Source organism: Rhinolophus hipposideros (assembly GCF_964194185.1).
Source record: "Rhinolophus hipposideros genome assembly, chromosome: 21".
Lineage (NCBI taxonomy): Eukaryota > Metazoa > Chordata > Mammalia > Chiroptera > Rhinolophidae > Rhinolophus > Rhinolophus hipposideros.
The window spans coordinates 18045525-18064990 of NC_138067.1; the positions used below are offsets into that span (position 1 = coordinate 18045525).

The 19466-nt window shown below is 45.9% G+C and overlaps 1 protein-coding gene across 1 annotated transcript in view; it reads left to right on the forward strand.

The window, feature by feature from the left end:
• Positions 1-2434, forward strand: part of CDH3 (cadherin 3) — a 39980-nt gene extending 37546 nt beyond the window's left edge. The window contains exon 16 of the mRNA XM_081031289.1: positions 1579-2434. Within this exon, the coding sequence (XP_080887415.1) occupies positions 1579-1788 (210 nt within the window). The 3' untranslated portion in view covers positions 1789-2434. The remainder of the gene's footprint in view (positions 1-1578) is intronic.
• The last annotated feature ends 17032 nt before the right edge of the window (positions 2435-19466 follow it).

Sequence of the window (19466 nt, forward strand, 5' to 3'; positions counted from 1 at the left end):
CCAGCCCTATATTCAGGCACCAGCAGCGTGAGAGAAAGAGCATGGGCTCGGAGTCTTGGCTCTGGGTTTAAATCATGAGTTTACCACCAACCAGCTGTGTGACCTCTGGCACATTTGAGTAACTTCTGGGCTTCTGTTTCCTCCTTCTGCTTACCACAGTTGCAGAGTGGTAAAGGATAGATTAGGAATAATTTATTCATTTGTTCAACAAATATAGTGGTTGTTAGGAAAAAACTCTGGAGCCAGACAACCTGGATTTGAATTTTTAAAGATCCCAGGTGATTCTGATGCAGAGCCAGGTTTTGGGACCTCTGTTCCAGGCTGCTGTAAGGATTGGATGAGTAAGCACCTGGAGTAGTGCTACCGCGGTGGTTCCCAAACTGCCTGCACATTGCACTTTCCTGGGGACTTCAAAAACTAGTGATGCCTCTGACTCACCATCCCCTCCACCCTGAGGTTGTCATTTAATTGATCTGGATGTAGTCTGGGTTTCGAATTTTTTTAAGGTAACTTAAGTTTGGGAACCACTGGCCTGGCCCCTAAGCACTTAATTAGGTAATGAGAGCTATTGTTGTTAGTAGCTGAGTGTTTCCAGTGTTCTTAACTCCAGTCACACATTTGATTATCTGAGGAATTTGGAAAAATATCAATTCCTGAAACCCTGGCATCAATTTTTTTTAGGTTCTGATATTTTTAGCTCCCCAAAGAAATAAAATAATATGGTCTGGGTTGTAGGAACCACTGAACTAGGTCTATAGGGAAGTATGGATGAATGGATGGAAGTGGCAGTGGGGAGGGGGCTCAGTGGGCGGTCAGGATACCTCACCCGTGGTGAATCCTTCTGGCATCATCTTCTCTTCTAAACTTTTTGCCTCCTAGAAGTAGCCTGAGCTTAAAATCTATGGGAGTATATTTGGGAGTACATCATCTGGGGAAAGAAATCATCTGGGGAAAGTTGCATGGGGTGGCAAGTTTGAGAAAACACATTGGAACTAAATACCGGGAGCTTTTCCCTCCAGTTAGATGAAGTCAGTTTCTAGAATGTCTGTGGGTTGGGCCGTTTGCAAATACTGTCTCACTTAATCCCTACGTCAAGTCTGCAGGGTTGGAATCTTATTATCCTGATTTTTACAAATGAGGAAATAGTGTTCCGCTATGTGCTAGGTATTATTCTGATAAGCGCTTTACATATATTTACATATTCATTTATTCCTCTTAAAATATAAGACATCTCCCATTTAAGAGATGAGAAAAAAGCATGGAGAGGTCAATTAAGGGACTTGCTGAAGGTCACATACTAGTGTGTGAAGTCTGAGTTCTGACTTACGCCATCTGATTTCACAGTCCCTGCCCTTCACCCCTGGCCTGTCGCACTGAGCACTTGCTGTATGCTGGGCCCTGTGCTAAGCATTTATATGCAGTATTTCATTTCAACCTTCAAAACCTTGAGGGAGGGGAGAAATGGCTTCGCAGACCAGGAAATGCAGGCTCAGCCAGGTGAACCAGCCTGCCTGAGTTCTTCCAGCTGCCACGTGTCTGAGCCCGCGGCTCCTAACCACCTGCTCTCTGTTGCCACAGAACTTGAAGGCCGCTAACACGGACCCCACAGCCCCACCCTATGACTCGCTGTTGGTGTTCGACTATGAGGGCAGCGGCTCTGATGCCGCCTCCCTGAGCTCCCTCACCTCCTCGGCCTCTGACCAGGACCAAGACTATGACTACCTGAACGAGTGGGGCAGCCGCTTCAGGAAGCTGGCGGACATGTATGGTGGTGGCCAGGACGACTAGGCCTCTGGCCCAGCAGGCCACAGCCGCATCTTTGAGGGATTGCATTCCCACCCCACCCCCCAGCCAAGGACCTTGGAGCTATTGAGAAGTGGCCTTAGCAACCTGAAGGGAAGAGGCCTCGAGTCTGACATGAGAGGGGTTGGTTTCTGAGCCTTTAAGAATGGAGGGCCATGGGCAATTTGACTTCTCAGCTTAGGCCCTTGGAGGCTGAATTTCCGAAAAACTCTTCTCTGCCATAAAGTGCTCCGCCCTGTGTCCTGGGCCTGGTTGGACTCTGACTCCCCCCTGATAACGTTCTCTCTGGAATGGACCCTTCTCCTTAGATAGAGGCCTCTTATGGCAACCTGAATTTTTTTTTTTTTTTTTAATGCTGTTTCCAAAAAGTTAGAGGCAGGTCCTCAACTGTCCCCTGGAGCCCTCCAGAAGCCCAGGCCAGAGCTGCTCAACTCACGTGCCCTCATGCACTTCTCTGATCTCTTGGACCAAGGCCTCCTATTTGAATAGATTACTGCGTTTTTATACTGAGCGCGTCTAGGTTGTCCTTTATTTTTTATTTTTTATTTTCCCTATGGAGTGCAGTAGATGAAGAATGATGACAATCGTGTAAATGTACTAGAACTTTTTTATTAAAGGAACTTTTCCCAGAGGTGCCAGGGGAGTGAGCTTTTTTTTTCCCAATGTAGCTTTATTGACATATCATTCACATACCATACCATTCACCCACTTATGTATAAAATTCCGTGGTTTTTAGACTTTTCAGAGTTGTGCAAAGGGAGTGAATGTTTTGGATCTCTGCCGGCTTCACCACAGCTTGCTCCTCATGGTAGAGGAAGCTCAGGATTCATTCACAGGCCCAGGTGGGGGCAAACCTTTTATCCTTCTTACAGGTTCGGAGCTGCTCTTCTGTGTGAGAGAACCAAATTACCTCCTTACCCCTGAGCGGAGCGTCACCAGAGCTACAGGCGATGTCTTTTCTGGAATGCTGGCTGCTCTCTCACATGGCGCATTGCATGAAGATTTCCTGCTCTGTGCTATGGGCTCTGTTGAAAGGCAGGGGCTGGGGAGGGGCTGGCTCTGCTACTTCCTAGCAGGTCGCTTCACCTCCACCTGCCTCAGATTTTTCATGCATTAAGTGGGAAGTTCTCATGGAGAGTAAGTGAATCAATATCTGGCACACGGTAAGTGCTATCTGTGTTCATTGGTCATGGCTACCATTTATTCAGTACTTTTTAGGCCCAGACAGCACTTAATTTCAATCATTTCCTTTATACGAATTCTCACCATCACCCTCTGCAGGGACTTTCCTCCTTTAAAGAATGGCCTTATTGTATTTTTTTAAAATGACACTTGATGATCATCAAAATCAAGCCAGACAGACAGTTAAGAGAACTCACCAGGATGTCAGTGAAATTGGAACACTCCTGACATAACCCGGCACAGATGCGGGAATAGAATAAGGCTGAAGAGGCATCTGGGATGGAACAATTCCACATGTGCCTTCGTTAAAGCGAAGTTTAAAATTTTTCCTTGCAATGAACCAAAAAAAAAGAATCTGAAGGGCAGCTGAAAGGATGGCTGAAGTTGAAATCAGTGTTTCCTTCCCGCAAAAGTGACCCATCCTGCAAAGCACTGCCCCTCGACGTGCCGTCCCTGGGCCAGCTGCGTCAGCATTACCTGCAGAATCAAGTTCTGCAGGCAGGACCCTGCAGTGTGTTTTAACAAGCCTTCCAGGGGATTCTGGTGCACACGCAAGGTCAAGAGCAAGGCTCTGAAGGACGAGGCTGAGTGTCCTGAAGCCTCAGACCCTGGATGGGAAAGTCAGAAGGGAACGATGGCCGGTAAGAAACCTCGCCCGTCCTAGTTCTCGGTCCAGCCCACAGCGCCTTGGCCTGCAGTCAAGGCCGTCTCCTGCCTCTCCCTCCAGCTGCAGCCTCTGGCTCCTGCGGCCTCCGATTCCCCTCTCCTCGGGCCTTGCTGCTTTTGCTGCTAAGGTTGTGTGAGATTAGGTATCTCAGCCAGCAAACACCTGCTGCCCCATGTCTTAAACTCCTCTGTGAGAAGTCTGAATAAAGCGTGAAACCCTATCTCCAGTGAAGACTAATAATAAAACCAAACAGCTACTGTTCAGGCCGGCCTTCCTCCCCTGAGATTTTTGGAGGGAGTCGAGGAGGAGAAGTGGGATTTCCTAGCCAAGCCTGGTCTCTCTGGATGGATCTAACTAAATTCCCTTGGTGATGGAACCAGTCGCCAGCCTCTGAGTGATTTAGAAAGAACCCTCCTGGGCTCTCTTGGGGATGGATGTTACATCACTCTAACTCTGGGCCTGCTTCTCATCTGCAAAATAGGATCTTAGGACTGAGCTTTAGGGCCTATAATAATTCAAAATAAGTAAGTCGCCAGTGCTAACCCCTCAAAGTGGGTGTCAGCTGGAAATAAGGAGTGCAGCCAGCCATACCAGTGGGGAGGGACTACCTGAATGTTTGACTTCCCAGGCTCTGAATGTTAATCCTTTATGTTTTGGGGCTCTGCAGTTGTATGTCCATCCTCTCAATCTTTTCTCCCCCATGCGTTACACACACTTTGTGCATTTATATCTTCCGTAAAGGGACATGCAAGGAGGTTGCCTTACTGTTTCCAGCACGTCCAGTTTGGGTGCGTGAGCATTTATTTAATCTCATCTCTGGTCAGTGAAACTCTGTTGGAAGAAGAGGTTGGGGTGCCCAGAGACCCTCCTCTTGGCCTCATCCTCCCAATGTTTCTCTTTAACCCCCCAAATACAGAGCATTTTGAAAAGTGCCCCCAATCCACCCCTGTCATTTTTCGGATGGAAGAAGATAGAAGTTCCCAGAGCAGGCACTCCCCACCATCCCATTAGCAGGCAGAGGTGAGCAGAGCCCAGGCCTCACTTCACACCACCCCTTTTCCCTTGTGGCTGTCCTGACCGTCTCTTTTCCTCCCCAAAAGGCTGCAGGTAGGACCCATCTCCCCAGATGGGCTATGGCCAGGCTCTTGAGAGGCCTGAAGAGGCTGCCTCTCATGAATGGAAGGTGGGCAAGTAGCTGATACTCAACATTTCTGACTTCCTATGCTAGGCACGGACCTTAGTTAACCATGGGCCCGCACAGGGACACAGCAAGGAGACACAGGCAGGGAAATGCTGAGGGATGGCCAGTCAGGAAGGGGCCTCAAGGTCAGCCAGACAATGGGCCTGCCATTGAAAGGGTGGGGGTAGTTACTCTGGGAAGCCCTTTTGGCTACCCTCACCCTGTATGTCCACTTCTAGACTCACTAGGGAACTCCATGAGGCCAACTCCCTTTTGGCTAAAGGCAGAGCCTACCTCCCACTAAATCCACCAAGGAGGCATGGCTCGGCACAGATTCAACTCCCAGCACTTCCAAGCATGACTCCTTAGACAAATCACGTTACTTTTCTGTGCCTCACTTTTCTGATCTGGAAAATGGAGGAGTAAAGGAGTTCATACCTCCAAAGTGCTTGGAAGGCTTCCTGGCGTGTGAGGGCTGCATCAGTGAGTCATCACTGCTGCTGTGACTGTTGAGGGACTGAGAGGGCCAGTTACTGCTCCTTTATCTTCACACTCACACCTTGGGCGGAAGCCAGACATTCTAGGCTGTAGGAAGTGACTTCAGTGGTCAGGTTGGCTGTGGATTCCCTGATGGCCTTACCCTCACGCCCAGCAGAGGGCACCATTCGCCCAAACCACAGCATGGCTGGTGCGCCTCCCGGCCTGGCAACCTAGGGTGAGATTTGCAGGAAGAGAAGGAGCCCCAGGGCAAAATGGTCACAAAGGCCGCCATGTTCCAAGTATGGCTGTCTGCTGTGTGCCAGGAACCGCCTTGGACACTTTGATGATGATGATGGTGGTGGTGGTGGCGGCGGCAATAGCAGACAATTATGGGTCAATGACTGGCCTTGTCCTTCACGTGCGTGGATCAGTTACATACATTCTCCCACTCACAACCATGGAGACAGGTTTTATGGTTCCCTTTTTAAACAGAAATTGGGAGAGAGAGAAAATAGTGACCATATATAGCCAGGAAGTGACAGTTTTGGGAAGTGACAGAGACAAGTCTCCTTGATTCCCAAATATGGGTTCTTTCTACTATAATGAATAAGAAACTCCCCGATAATGATGAGGGAAGATGGGGAAGGTAGGCCAGCAGTTGGAAGAGGCTCTTCAGATATGGCATAGCCACCCCCAACCCAAGGCAGAGTTGGCCCCACCTGACCCTAAAACTCCAAGGCTTGGACACATAAAAGCCAGCATTTCCAACCATTTCTGAGGTCCCCTTGCGTATGTGAGGTATCACCCCAGGGCCTTTTTATTTATTTGTTTAACAGTGTCAGGTACTGTTGCAGGTGCTAGGTACACAGAAATGCAGAAGATTTAAAAATCCCAGCCCTAACATGGGGTCTCTGGGCAAAAATGTGTGTTGGGCCAACTGGAAGATACCACGTGAGCTGAGGTAAACTGTTAAATTAAAGATACTCTATTTTAATACATGGATAGGCGTGTCTTCACAGCAATCTGGAAGGCCAGTTTTAACCTGGATTCTTGTATACCTAGAATGCTGGGCCAGAGTGTGTCTATACGGACAGTTAGCCCCTAGCCTAGGAGCAGGATTCAGTCTGCTGCTCTACTCACCCCTGGCTCCATGCTGCACCATGAGTGTCTTTGTTCAGTGGGAGACAAACCATAAACAAGACAGATCAGTAAAATACATGGTGCACTGAAAGGCAAGGCTAAAGGAGAAGATAAAGCTAGGAAGGGGCATAGGAATTAAGGGGCTGGGGTGGGGACTGAGTTCTAGTAGTTAGGGAAGGCCTTACTGAGAAGGTGGTATTTAAGCAAAAATTGCAAGATACTGGGGAGCAAGTATGCAGGTTTGTCTAGGTAAAGGAACAAGTGCAAAGGCCCTGAGGCAGGAGTGTGCTTAGTGGGGCTCAGCAGGGTTTATAGCAAGGACGCCAGAGTGACTGGAGAGAGAGAGAGAGAGAGCAGTGGGGCTCAGGGTGCCCAATCCTGGCCTCCACGCTTGGGCTGAGTTCAGGGCAAGGCCTGGTCCCAGAAGCCCTGGGAAAAGGCCTGACTCAGCAACCTCGGCTCCATCCCAGAGCTGGAGAAACCTGACTCTTCTCTACTCCATCAGCCACTGAGGAGGCCGCTGGGACCTGCCTGGGCCTGCAGGCAGCTGCAGAGCAGGCAAGCTGGAGCTGCAAGATTCTTCTCTCTAAGGGGCCCCTGGCTAAAGGGGGAGCCTGTCAGAAAGGAACCCAGGTCTGGTGCTGCTGAGCCCTAGAGTGCAGACCCTAGAGATCGCAGATGTGGGTGATTCACCAGCCTGATCCCTAAGCCTCAGTTTCTTCAAAACAGCACCTCTCTCAAAGTGCTCAAAGGAGACCGCTGTGAGATAATGTTTGAAAAGCACTCGGAGCTGTGTCTGATGTGGGCTTAGGGTTCAATAAGTGGTAACTGCTATTGTTGCTGTTTCTTGTTACTGGCCGGCCAGGAGCTGCCCATCCCCTCAGCTGCCTCAGCATTCTTGTGCCCACTGCCCAGCAAGCTGCAAAGGTGTGGCTGGCCTGGGGAGGAATCCGAGAGGGGATGGGTGGGTCAAGAATGCTCAAGTTGGGTTCCATTCATTCCTGTCCCCACTGCCTTCCAGTAAACCAGGGCCAGCTGATGGGGCAAGGCAGGACAGGCCTCTGTGTGTCACCCTGGAACCTGGAACCTATGCATTCTGGGGAGATGATGCTAAGTAATTATAGCAGTCATTATCCTTAGAGCCTCTATGAATTATGTACTTACCATGTGCCAGACAATTTGCTAAAGTTTCACTCCAAATCAAAATCAGTTTTAAAATGTCCCGTAAGGCTCTACAGGATCTGACCCTGTTGCCCTGAGATCCCTTCTCCTACTATTGTGTTTCCTCACTCACACTTTTGTTCTGATATATCAGCCTCCTGCTCTTCTCGGAATAGTCCAGGCTGCCTCCCACCTCAGGGCCTTTGACACTTGCTGTGCCCTCTGCCTGCCCTGCTGTTCCCCCAGATATGTCATGGCTCCCTTACTCCTTCAGGCATCACCCAAAGGTCAGCTTGTCAGAGATTCTATCCCTGAATTACCCTCTTTAGAACTGCAATCCTCCTTCCACCTACCATGCCTTATTTTTCTACAGCGTACATTCTCCCTATACTATACTATATATTTTATATGTTTGTCCTGTTCAGTGCCTTTCTCTTCCCTGTCCCCATCCACTTTGCATATACGTTCCATGAAGGTAGGGATTTTTGTTTCTTCATCACTGCTGCAACCCCAAACCATAGAATAGTGCCTGGCATATAGTAGGTACTCTGTAAATATTTGTTGAATAAAGGTACTTTTTAACCTCCAAGGAAATGCAGAAACTGCGGCCCAGGGAGGCAGGGTAAATCACCCATGGTCATGCCCAGATGCTAAGCAGCAGAACCAAGAGAAGCCAGGGACACCACGTGTGACGTCTCGTTTAACCCTGACAGCAGACCCAGGAGTGGTCGTAATCAATTCATTTCACAGAGGAGCAAACAGACTAGAACGTGGTAGTTGTGGGAGATGATGCTGGTTCTGCCTGTTCGGACCAAGCCATTGTTTCCTAGAATGTGGGCTTCATGCCTGCGGTGGGTTGTGAGATGATTTCCGGTGATGCATGAGCAGGTATTAAAGTATTGAATGACCCTGAATCACACAGAGAGAAAGTTGCTCTGTTTTCAGTTTTCTTTCAGTCCTTTTGCTTGTATCAGGGAGGGTTCTCCCCGCCCCCCATCTTTTTTGTTCTTAGCAAGTCTTTGATGACCTCAACCAGAGAAAGAAGACCAAGAATTTAATGACATTGTTCTGTTGTCATGTTTTTATACTTAATTTCTAGTATGACAAATGATGCTGGCTTTCCATTTACAATATTGTTAATGTTTTTCATTCAAAATACATTTCTTTGTTTTAAATTGTGAGTCTATTTAAAGGAACAATGTTAAGTAAAGATTAGCGAGGGTAATCTAAGTAAGAACTCAGGGGTGCCATAAACAGTGAAGGTGGTACTTCAAAGAATGAAGCTGGAAAATTGAGATCCACACTCTGCATTTTATCTTACAGGTTTTTTCAAAGAGTGTTCACTTGCTTTGAGGAGGGCCAGTTTACATCCAGAAAGTGAAAGAAGAGTTAAGTGCTAATCTGAGTATTAAAAGTTACCTACAGTTCAGGGAAGAGTGAGAGGGAACTTTTGGGGCTAGAAAAATCTAGGCAGGCTTCCTGAAGGAGGAAGCCCTTTGAGTTGACCTTGAAGGATGAGTGGGAATTGGGTAAGGGGCTAGAAGAAAGGAAGAGAGAGGCAGGAAGACAATGGTTTATTAAAATTTTAGAATGAAAAGAAAGGACTTGAAGAGTCCCATGCTTTCTCTTGCCATCCACCTCTTGTACCAGTGAGAAAACTGAGGCCCTGAAGGTGGCTATAGCAAGTGCATAGGAGAGCCCAGTCTGGTTTAGGTCTTCACATGTTGTTCCAGGGGAACCAAAGAAGTAGGAAAAAACCAACCCAAGTCTGAAGGGACAGGACCAGGGTGGCTGGGTGAGAAGCGATGAGAAGCACCAGGGTGGCAGAGTGAGGAGGGACGGCAAGGGAAGAGGCTTTGGGCTAGAGGCAGTAAGGAGCCACAGTGGACTTTGGAAAAGGGGAGAAGCCCTCAAGAGCAGTAGACAGCACAGCAGAATATTTAGAAGTGTGGGCTCTGAAGCCCCAGTGCCTGGGCTCGAGTCATTCTCTGCCATTTGTGACAAGTTACGATCTCTGTAGTATGTGTTTCTACACCCGTAAGATGGGGGTAACGAGTACTTAAGAGGGGGTTCACCGAGTTGCTGCAACAATCAAGTGAATGCGTGTCACACACTCAGAGCAGTGCTTAACACAGAGCAAGTACTCAGGAAATACTAATCCTCGTAGTTACTACAGTCAGGCACCAAACGAAGATGTTTCGATGGACCACGAATTTGCTGGTGGTCCCATAAGATTACAATGGAGCTGGATATCCTGTAAGAAATGGAAGGATTTGTGGTTCAGGAGGGTGTTTTCTTTTCTCTAACAGGAGCAGTATCTGTGGGGCTTGGCAATAGCTTCCTTCTCACTCGTTCAATTTTGAGAGAGCAGATTACATCCCAGTCAGTCAGCCACTGGCCTGTTCCAGCACCGGGGAGCCTGCCCCCCAGCAGTACATACTCAGGGCGCCTCGGCGCTCCCAGAGCTAGCCTGATGGTCTGCAGAGTGCACTGCTGTCAATTCTTAGTTGAGGACCCAAGCTCCTGTACAAGGACACAGGTCCACAGGAGCGACCTTAGCAAGTATTAAGGGCCATGGCCACTTTGGTAAAAGCTTTCTGTGCTAGTGTGGAGCCAGCCTGTCCCTGTACTTTGGAAATGTTTTCAGGTTGTAATGATGTAAAGCATAGGGAAGTTTTATTTCTTTTATCAATTCAATGCTAGAGACAGCCTTTACTACCAGACGGGGTCAATGGAACCAAAAACAAATTTCCAAACTCAAAATACTGAGCCCTCAGTTCTACATCTTCTCCGTGTTAAATAACCTCTTTTTTTATGAATACCACAAAGTTCCTTAATCTGACCACTGCTCCAACATGTAAGAGCCAAAAATCTCATTGCCATGACAATCACGTGTTCCTTTCTCTCTCCATCATTTTTTTATTATATTTTATATTAGTTTCAGGTGTACAAAACAACATAACGATTAGACATTTACACCCCTCACAAAGTGATAACCCCCCAGTCTACTGCCCCCTTTCATATTATATAAAGCTGTCACAATACCAGTGACTTCCCTATACTGTACTTTACATCCCGTGACTATATATATGCATATGTATATATTTTTTCAATTATAATTGACACTCAATATTATTGTATTTCAGCTTCAGGTATACAGCACAGTGCTCAGGCATCTACACAGTCTATGAATTGATCCCCCTGATAAATCCAGTACCCTTCTGACACCCTACATAATCTTTACAACATTACTAATTATGTTCCCTATATTATATTTCACATCCCCATGACTATTCTGTAACTACCAATTTGTACTTTCTGATCCCTTCACTTTCTCTCCCACCCCTAACCCCGCTCCCATCTAGCCACCATCAGTTTGTTTTCTGTGTCTCTGAGTCTATTTCTGTTCTGTTTACTCATTTATTCTGTTCTTTAGATTCCACATATAAGTGAGATCACATGGTATTTGTCTTTCTCAATCTGACTTATTTCACTTAGCATAACATTCTCCAGGTCCATCCATGTTGTTGCAAATGGTAAGCTTTTATTTTTTATGGGAGAGTAATACTCCATTGTATATATGTACCACAATTTCTTTATCTAATTGTCTGTTGATGGGCATTTTGGTTGTTTTCATATCTTGGCTATTGTGAATAGCACTGCAATAAACATAAGGGTGCATATATATATTTTTTGAATTAGTGTTTTGGATTTCTTTGGATAAATACCCAGGAGTGGAAATGGAAATGCTAGGTCATAAGGTAGTTCTATTTTTAATTTTTTTGAGGAAACTCCATACTGTTTTCCATAATGGCTGCACCAATTTGCAATCCCACCAATAGTGCACCAGGGTTCCCTTTTCTCCACATCCTCGCCAACACTTGTTGTTTGTTGATTTATTGATGATAACCACTCTGGCAGGAGGGAGGTGGTATCTCATTATGGTTTTTATTTGCATTTCTCTGATGATTAGTGACATTGAGCATCTTTTCATATGTCTATTAGCCATTTGTATGTCCTCTTCAGAGAAATGTCCCTTCATGTCCTCTGCCCATTTTTTAATTGGGTTGTTTGTTTTTTGGTGTTGAGTTGTATAAGTTGTTGTGTTTTTTTTAAGATTTTATTGGGGAAGGGGAACAGGACTTTATTGGGGAACAGTATGTACTTCCAGGACTTTTTTCCAAGTCAAGTTGTTGTCCTTTCAATCTTAGTTGTGGAGGGTGACATTCAGCTTCAAGTTGTTGTCCTTTCAGTCTTAGTTGTGGAGGGTGGAGGGCGCAGCTCAGCTCCAGGTCTAGTTGCCGTTGCTAGTTGCAGGGGGCGCAGCCCACCATCCCTTGTGGGAGTCAAACCGGCAACCTTGTGGTTGAGAGGACACGCTCCAACCAACTCTGCCATCTGGGAGGCAGCTCAGTTCAAGGTGCTGTGTTCAATCTTAGTTGCAGGGGCGCTGCCCACCATCCCTTGCGGGACTCGAGGAATCAAACTGGCAACCTTGTGGCTGAGAGCCTACTGGCCCATGTGGGAATCGAACCGGCAGCCTTCGGAGTTAGGAGCATGGAGCTTCAACCGCCTGAGCCACTGGGCCAGTCCCTGTATGAGTTTTTTAATAAATTTTGGAGGGGTGGCCAGTTAGCTCAGTTGTTCAGAGCGTGGTGCTAATAACACCAAGGTTGCCGGTTCAATCCCCGCATGGGCTGTGCCCTCCTTAAAAAATAAAATAAATAAATAAACAAACAAACAAACAAATAAATAAATTTTGGATATTAACCCCTTTTCAGACGTATCATTGGCAAATATCTTCTCCCATTCAGTAGGATGTGTTTTCGTTTTGTTGATGGTTTTTGTCTCTCCATCTTGATTTCTCTTTCCTGCTGATCCTCAGGCCCCCTCTCACCCCTCCAGGCAGTCACAGTTCTGGTGATCTACACCCGATCCAGCCAGTTTCCTCTCAATATTTTCAATCAGTCTAGCCCCATCCCTGTTCACAGAGCAGCATTGAAAGCTTCCATGTTCTATTTCTAACCCTGTCGGAAGGAAGCAGCGGGAGGGCACAGAGACAAACTCAAAAAAATTGGCCGAGTAGAGTAATGGGAGTACTGTTTACAAGTGTGCTGGGCAGAGCAGGATTTCTAAACGCACCGTTAGCATTAGTGAGGGATAATGCTTTGTGGTGGGGGCTGTCCCGTGCATTGTAGGATGTTTAGCAGCAGCCCTGACCTCTACCTGCTAGATACCAGTAGCAGCTCTACCCAGTTGTGACAACCAAAAATGTCTACAAACATTGCCAAATTTCCCCAGGGAGGCAGAAACATCCCTGGTTGAGAATCATTGGACCACAGTAACCATTGAGAGATAGTGAAGCCATCCTGGGACTAGCAAATGGGAAGTCATTATCACCCTTAGGCCTTAGGGCAAGGGGAGGAAGTGGCCTTTGAGACCTCAGGAGCCATGGAGGAGGGTCCACATGACAGGAGCTATGGTCATAGGTTGCAGAATGCAGCCATTGCCAGGCCCTGGGACAGTGCTGCTCATAGAGTCAGTCTCCTGGGACACAGAGCAACGGTGGGGGGAAGGGACTGGAGTGGATCTGGTGGGCAAAGGGGAATTAACCAGCACAGAAGACATTGTCGTCATCCAAGTAGGGGTGATGGTGGCTGGGATAAAGGCGATGGTGGCCAGTGGACAGAAGTGGGTGGAATCAGGAATATTTAAGAGGATTTGATGGTTGATCAGATGTGGGAAGTAAGTGAGAGGAATGAGTTAAGAAGATGTTTGAGTTTCTGGCCTGGGGCAGCTGGACTGACAATGGTGCCATTTTCTGAAATGTAGAGGACAGGAAGAGGAGCAGGTTGGAGAAGGGCAATGATGAGTTTGGCTCTCAACATGCCTGTGTTTGTAACATTTTGAGGTGTCTAGGGGCCATGGAAGTTCAGGTGTTCAGGTGCAGTTGAGTTATATGGGTGTGGGGTTCTGGAGAGAGATCTGGACTATACACACGCTAGGGGACTCTGGAAGGGAGGGGCATTGGTGCCAGCTTCCCACAGCCCGTTTTACTTCCCACTAGAGATGGAAGAGGGAAGTTGTGACCAGCTAGAGAGGAAGGAAGAAGAAGAGGGAAGGAGAAGTGGTAGGACGCATATCACAAAGCATACTCATGTCCCTTATTTCATATTCCCCATCTCCACTCTGAGGTGATTTCCAGGGGAGACAAGTAAAAGCTGAGGGACGAGGCCTGAGTATAGGGCACGAGGGAGAGAGCTGCAGGCATTCTGCTTGTGTCATCTCATGAGCTGCCAGGCAGTAGAGGGGTCGAGGGTAAGAGGAACAAGTTACCCCATGTAGCCCCTTGCTGCTTCCTGGTAGGCCCAGCAGTGAGAAAGCTTGGGGATGGAGAAAGCAGGATATCATTGGACCAACCCCAGTACTGAAGATCTAAGAAACTACCCCCATCCTGAATAAATAACCCCATGAATCAATGAGTCTAGAAAGGTTTCAACAAGAGCAGCTGAAGAGCTGTGAATAACAAGCGGCCAATCACAACTTCAAAAGGAAATTGTAAGTAAAGTGATGATGATGATGATGATGCCCTTGTCTTAAGAGCTTTCTAAATGCCAGGTAGTCTGCGGAGCACTTTGTTTTACCCTCTAGTCAGGTGACCAGAGCAATCTACTCTTTCTAAGATACAGATCCAATAACATTCTCTGTGCCATATAACAAGGATATTATCCCCGTTTGCGGGTAAGGAAATCAGGGCTAAGAAACGGGAAACGTGGCTGAGATTTGAACTCAGGACCTTCCAATTCCAAGACTCTTACACAGTCCACTTGTAGGCCCAGCGCATCAACCTCCCTTCCATGCCATCTTCCTCCTCCCACTGCTGCTGGCCCCTCCATACCCCTTGGCCAGTCTTCCCGTTTCCTCCTCCTCCTGAGATCTCCGCACCCTTCTGTCTCTCCTCGCCCTCCCTCTCTATGTCTCTATGGAAATGAAGTCAACATTGTTTTTGGTGGAGTACACTTTACTTAGGACTCATGAGAAATATTTTAAATGTTGATCTCATGTATTAGTTCTGTTAAGGAAAAAACAATAAAATCAAGTCAGTTCACTTTTATATGTCACACTCTTATTTATTTCCCTTAATAATTCACTTGACCCTTAATAAAGAGGAAAAAGTTTCCCTCATCCTAATCAACAAGCATATCAAGTTGCTCTTACTCCTGCTGGGTGGGGTCAGGAGCAGGTTTATTTTTCCAGGGATATTAGACAACTCAGCTCATGAGCCACCAGTGAATAACTTCAGGGTTTTGATTTCAATTTCAGATGTTTCCAGTACTCCACCCGTCCTCTCCATGCCCACCAGATTCTTGTTTAGACAATTACAGTGGCCTTCGAGCTGTGTTGCCTCCAGGCGTCCTCCCCCATCTGTGCCAGAGTGATCTTTCCAGAACACAGATCTCATCATGTCCCTTCTTTGCTTAAAACACTTCTGTTCCGTTCCCATGACCTACTAGATGAAGTCCATGTAACGTGTCACGTGAACCCTCCAAGCCCTGGCCTCAGTCGACCTTACATCCTTGACTCCTGCCCACCCTTCACCTCTTCCCAGGTACAAACCCCACAAGCCATACCAGACAACCCCCCTTCCTGGAATATGGGCTTTCCTGCTGCCTCACCTCTGCTTGTGCTGTTCCCCCTACCCAGGGTGCCTTTCCTTCTCACCCCATCTCCTCTAATCTGATCAATTCTTATAAGCATTTCCTCTGCAAAGCCTTCCACCATCCTGGAAATGTCAGAATTAGTTGTTCCCTTAACATTTTTTTCCTTCCTTTAGTAAATCTCATCAGAGTCTGGTTCTTAGGCATTTCATGTCCATCTCTTCAGTTTGATTTTAGGGTCACTGAGGGCCTCTGCCTTATTAATTCCAGCCCACACTCTGACCCCTAGCATGGAGCACAGTACCGTGGACCTAGGCAGGTGCTGAGAAATCGATGCATTGAAATCCAAGACTGAAAATCTTCTCTGAATCCCATCTTGGTATTTCCAGTAAAGGGAGTTAATGGCTGGTCTCTCATCTCTCAAAGCCACTTTGCCTCTCCTTTAGTCTACAAGAGATTTTGTTCCTGCCATTATGTCACTTCTTCCAGGAAGCATTCCAGGTTTGGCATCCCTCCCATGAGAATTTTTTAGCACCCTCGTTAATGCACTCATCAATCTGAAGTGTAAATGTCTCTGTACCTGTCCATCTCCCCCATCAGTCTGAGGACACCTGAGGCTGTGGATCTAGCCCAGGGTAAGTTACCTGGCGATAGTTAACTGTAGAGCACTCTCCACATGCCCAGTGTGTTTCCAGCACTTTATGTGTACTAACTCATATAAGTGCCAAAACAGCCCCACGAGGTCAGTAGTATTAGCTAGAGAGCTTCTAAATTTGCCCAAAGTCACACAGCTAGGAATTTTAGTCCAGGCCATCTGACTTCAGTGCTGGCTCTTACCTACTGCATGATAATTAATTGCATAACTGAGTGAACGGAAATTGGGCCAATGCTGAGGAACCCAGCACACCCTGGACTCTTGCTCATCTCCCCCCGGGAGATACAGACCCAGTCCAGTGTGCAGGGAGTTGCCCAAATGCAAGGCCAAGATCTGTACTAATAAAGCGTTCTTGCTGAATAGCATTTTTATAAAGACTTGTTGTTCTCCTCTGCCCTAGAAGCCACCCCATTTCCTGCTGCCCCACAGGGAGGTCCTGGGAATGGTTGACATTACTATGCTGATGAATAACCTCTGCAGTAGCTTTAGTAACAAAAGACCTCGCAGCACAGGCGTGCTGCCAGACCTCAGAGACAGTCATCTCCCTCCTTGCTGGTGGGCACAACTTATACATGGCTCAAAAACCTGAAATATGCACATAATCTTTGATCCAGTAACTCCACTTAGAGAAATTCATCCTATAGACCTGTTTATGCAGGTGCATATATAAAGGAGTTCCTCATAACATTGCAGATGAGAACAAACACTGGAAAAAACCCAGGTCTACCAGAATGGGAAATAATTTATTAAAATATAGGCATCTAAACAGTGGAAAATTATATAGCCATTGAAATGCTATTGGGAATCTATATTTATTGACGTGATAGACTGTCCATGAACCCGTGTTGAGTAAAACGCCAGTTTACTCTGTAGAATAGGTCGAGAAAGGTAGTTTATTCCTGAAGGATACATAGAAAGCAGTATCAGTAGTTGTCCTTGGAGAGCGGAACAGACGTGGCTAGGGGACCAGAGAGGAAGACTGACTTGTTAATTTTTAATGCACCTCATGTACACAGAATTAGATTAATCATAATTTCTGGTTTATGATACACTTGTATCATTGGTCTGTGTACGCCCAGTTTTCAATTTGATTCACTTATTCATTTATTTTTAACTCTCTATCCAACCCAAGGAATAAGGATACCTTTTCTCTACCTAGGGATCCTTGTCTACCAGTCCCCCAAGAGGTAACCAATCTTCTGATGTTTATGTTTTTCCTTCCATTGCTTTTTTGGTATAGTTGATCACATATATACATATGGTCTAAACAATATATTTTGTACTTTTAGTTGTTTCTAACGTTTATAAGAAGAGTACCATGCTGTGTGGAATCTTTTGGAACTAGCTTTTCCATTCAACATCGTATTAAGATTCATCATGCTATTGTGCGTGGCTGCAGTCCATCCATTATTTTCATTGCTTTGCTTTCAGCCATTGTGTGAATATATTGCATTTAAAAATTCCATTATCCTGTCAATGGACATCTGGGTTTTTCCAGATTTTTGCTATTATGAATAATGCATTTATGAATATTCTTGTATGGGTCTCGTGCTGCACATTTCCTCTGCTTAAATGCTGAGGGGTGGACTCTCCAGGGTGCTAGGTTTGTGAATGTTTAGTTTTACGAGAATTGTTCGTTATGCTCCCACCAGCACATCAAAGAACTGTTGATGATCCACGTTCTCTGCTACACCAGGTTTAGTTAGACTTCTTAATTGGGGCACCTAAATGAATGTTATTCTTTATATCCCCTGGAAATTACTTCCATGGGAGGGGCAGGGTCTTGCAACAGTTGGGGGGAGGTGCAACAACAATGGCCACAGCTGTTTTCAACACTTACCCTTTCATTCCTTTCAAACTTGGTACCAGGTGCATGAATTACTCAGATAAATAAATAAAATACAATTATATGTTTGTCAGAAGAGCTCAAAATGTCATAGGGTAATAGGTGATTTTTATTTGAACTTTTTTTTGTTTATCTCTGCATTAAAATGTTTTTTTTCTACTGTGGATATTTTTTTTTTTTTAAAGAGGAAAGATATATGGTGCTCACATTAGTCATTAGGTAAATACAAATTAAAACCACAATAAAATACCACTATACAACTACTAGAATGGCTAAAATTTAAAAGACTGACCATACCACATGCTGGAGAAGATGTGGCGCAACTAGAACTCTCCTGCATTGCTGATGGCATTACCAAATGAAGTGGCCACTTTGGAAGAATGGTTTGGCAATTCCTTAGAAAGTTAAACATACACCAACTATGTGATTCCACCATTCTACTCCCAGGTATTTACCCAAGAAAACCGAAAACATATGTTCATACAGAGACACACAATGTTCCTAGCAGCTTTATTCATAATAGCCCGAAACTGGAAACAGCCCAAATACCCATCAACCGGTAAATGGATGAACAATTCTGGTAGATCCATACAGTGGAATGCTGCTAAGCAAGATAGAGATAGAGATAGATAGAGAACTAAAATACATATATACAGCAACATAGATAGATCTTGAAAGCAACAGACACAATGTGCAAGAAACATACAATGGCCCCCATACTATATAATTCCATTTATAGGACATTCTGGGAAAGGCAAACTGCTGTGACAAAGAGCTCAGTGGCTGCCAGGGTCTTGGGAACGAGGGATGAGTGGAGAGATTGTCTACAAAGGGCGCAGGAGAAGTTTTTGGCATCCTGGAAATGTCCTCCATGTAAGTAGAGGGGTGGATAAACAGGTCCATGTGTCTGTCAAAACTCACAGAACTGTACCTCAAAAAGGGTGAATTTTACTATATGTAAAGCATACTTTAACTTTTAAAAAATGGTGGGGGGAAGAAGGTAAACCAAAGAGAAAGAAAGAGGGCTTGAGATCTGAGAAGTTCTGGGCAGTGAGGAAAGAGTATTTCCCATGCATCTCCTGAATCAGCTCTTTGTGGAACCTTAACATCTGCTGCCTGCCAGGCCCCGCCTCAGAGCTCTGTCTCTGACTTGCTGGTAACTTTGGGCAAGTAGCCTTCCCTCGTGGAAACTCATTTCCTTCCCCCAGAGAGGGAGAGGAATGCTGTGATAATCTCTGAAAATGCAAACATCTGCTGAGCACTGACTCTGCCATGTTACCCACAGGTGTTGCATTGGTTCTTTCATATAATAATGATGATGATGATGATGATGATGATGATGATGAAATTTTTAAAAGGTTTTCATTGAGTATTTAGGTGTATTTAGTGCTTTGCAGGTATTACTTCCTTTAGTCGTCACACCGCTCTTAAAAGGTGGGAATGCTCCTAAAACGTGAGAATGCTCTTATCACAATTTTATTAAGAAGAAAACCTAGGTACCCAGAGTTTGCATAACTTGCCAAGATCAACATAGTCCAGTATCCCCAGCACTTGAATCCAGTTTTCTCCTGCCAGAGCCCAAGATCTTAACCATTGCTCTAAATCAGCTGGTGGGTCTTCGGCAAGCTTTATAATATCATCACCGTGTCTGGGTCAGAAAGGACCTTGGCCTTTTGTCTAGTTCAGTGTTTTTT